This window comes from Eimeria maxima, genomic scaffold (genome assembly GCF_000499605.1).
Source record: "Eimeria maxima Weybridge genomic scaffold, Emw_scaff107, whole genome shotgun sequence".
NCBI classification, from domain to species: domain Eukaryota; phylum Apicomplexa; class Conoidasida; order Eucoccidiorida; family Eimeriidae; genus Eimeria; species Eimeria maxima.
In genome coordinates this window covers 1-2,500 of record NW_013563389.1, presented here as the reverse complement: position 1 = coordinate 2,500, position 2,500 = coordinate 1, and the positions used below count along the sequence as shown (strand labels likewise).

General features: G+C 42.8%; 1 protein-coding gene across 1 annotated transcript in view; it reads right to left on the bottom strand.

Annotated features, from left to right (window-relative positions):
• Positions 1-244, bottom strand: part of EMWEY_00014120 (bifunctional dihydrofolate reductase / thymidylate synthase, putative) — a gene marked incomplete at both ends in the record, with an annotated part of 3,533 nt that extends 3,289 nt beyond the window's left edge. Inside the window, one exon of the mRNA XM_013477248.1 lies at positions 162-244. Within this exon, the coding sequence (XP_013332702.1) occupies positions 162-244 (83 nt within the window). The remainder of the gene's footprint in view (positions 1-161) is intronic.
• Between the last annotated feature and the right edge of the window lie 2,256 nt (positions 245-2,500).

Here is a 2,500-nt window from a genome sequence, read left to right as displayed (position 1 = left end):
CAGTACATAGATCAACAGCAACAGAAGCAAGTGCAGCAACAGCGGCACACTGCAGCAGTAGCAGCACCTACAGCAATGACAACAGCACATACAGCAGCAGCAGCAGCAGCAACAGCAGCAACAGCAGCAGCAGCAGCAATATAAATAAGAGTATATCTTACACAGTATTAGATAATACAACATTTATTCGTCCCTTTAATGGTCGTAACTTTATCGGCAAAGAATCATAAGTCTTACGACCCATTATTAATGCATTTCTTCTTATTAAGGGGCCCCCCAAATGGGGGCCCCCCAAATGGGGGCCCCCCAAATGGGGGCCCCCTAAATGTGATCCCCCTAAATGGGGGCCCCCTAAATGTGAGCCCCCCTGTGAGCCACTCCCATATATAGGGCTTCCCACCTGTGGGCACCCCCCCCCAGATGGGACCCCTAGGTGGGGGCCCCCTTGGGGGCCCCCACCTAGGGTTCCCATATGGGGGCCCCCACCTTGGGGGCCCCCTATATTGGTAATATGATAGATAAAAGAGGTAAGATATTTGAAATGACGTACGTCTTGAGGTATAGATGGCCAAGGTAATTGATTATTAATACCAATTCCTTTATTATTCGTCATAGCAACAACTATAGATATAGGGAAAGGGAGAGAAAGTTTAGATATTATATCTTTATCTTTTAATAATAATTCAGGATCATATGATAAAGATCCTGCTGCTGTTGCTGCTGCTTTTGCTGCTGTTGCTGCTGATGCTGATGATGATGCTGCTGTAGATGAGGAGGAAGATGAGGCTCGTGATGGATCCATTGGTGCTGCTGGTGATGTTGCTGTTGGTGCTGCTGCTGTTGGTGTTGCTTCCGTAGATGAAGAAGAAGAAGAAGAAGCTGCTGCTGCTGCTGCTGTTGTTGCTGCTGCTGCAGTGTTGCTGCCCTTCATACTATCAATAGGTTGTGTTGCTGAGGAAAATGGTGGTGGTTGTTGTTGTTGTTGATGTTGTGTTGCTGCTGCTGCTGATATTGTTCTTAGGTGATCTTCTGTCTTTGCTGCTGTTTGCTGCTTTTGCTGCTGCTCTGCTGCAGCAGCAGCATTAACTGCAGCAGGAGCGATTGGCATTGCAGCAGAAGTTCTTCCTTATAACTAGGTAGTAGATAAGGGGGGTTGTTGGGGGGTAAAGAAAAGGGGGTAAATAATGGCTTTATTTGTTGATTATACACTTAAATAAAGGAATTTAATTAAATAAAACAATAAAAATAAACAGAATTTTCTCTTTTTAATGATAAAAGAAGCAAAAAGACAACAAAATCGTCTTCCTCCTCCTTCATGGTGGTGGAGAGTTTTCTTCTTCACCGAGGTGCCTATACACCGCTAAGTGTATTATACGTATTCAATTTGCTGCAATTCTTCTTCTTCCCCTTTAAATCAATTAATTTGTTTGTTTATTTATTATATTTTTATTTATATTTATTATTTTATTCCTTATTTATTTAAATATATAATTGATTTATACAATCAGCTCTTTAACCACCGCACAGACACCGCAGCCGCCAGTAACACCGTTAACACCACCAAACAAAAAAAGGTGATTTTTATGTTAAAATATCCATAAATTTAATCATAAATTAATATTTATTTATTTGTTTATTTATTTATTAATATTTATTTGTTTGTTGCGGTGTATTGACTACTCAATACTATACGCAATTATCTACCTACCGTCACTGCTAAATGTTGCTCTCCATGCAGTACAACAACACATTTATCTTCACAGTCTTACGGTGCAGCAGCAGCAGCAGCAGCAGAGAGCAGCAGCACAAAGCAGCAGCCGTACCAACAGAAGCATCAAGCATAAGAAGCCCAGAGCTGCACCAACAGCTGACAGCGATAGCAGCAAATAGCATTGGCGAGCACGAGCAGCAGCAGCAGCAGGCTGGGCCACACACCAGCTGCAGCAGCAGACAGCAGCAATAACGGGGAGACGCAACAGCAGCAGATTGCCTGAGCCGACAGGATCAGCAGCAAACAGTATGATCCTGCAGCAGCAAGCAGTAGCGGTTACGGACAGCAGCAGCAGCAGATTGTTGCAGCCGACAGCATTAGCAGCAGCAAACAGCAGCAGGAGACTCCAGCCGCATGCAGCAATAGCAGCAGCAACAACCAGTAGCAGCAGTCTGCTGCAGCAGCAGCAGCACATAGCAGCAGCAAGATATAGCAGATACACGAATAATCTAATTGTGTATTTCTTCTGTTTTGCCGCAGCTATTCCTGCATTATAACATTTGTATATTGCTGCAGAGGAGTGCAGCAGCAGCAGCAGCAGCAGCAGCAAAATGGTATTTCTTTGCTGCCTGTGGTGTAGATAGATGTACACCTGAAGGATATTCTGTACTGTTGTTAGGAGCATAAGGAAATAAATATAAATTATAATTATAATCATATATAATTATCAGCAATATAACCTTATCAGGGGTGCTCTACCGCATATATATATATATATATATATATATA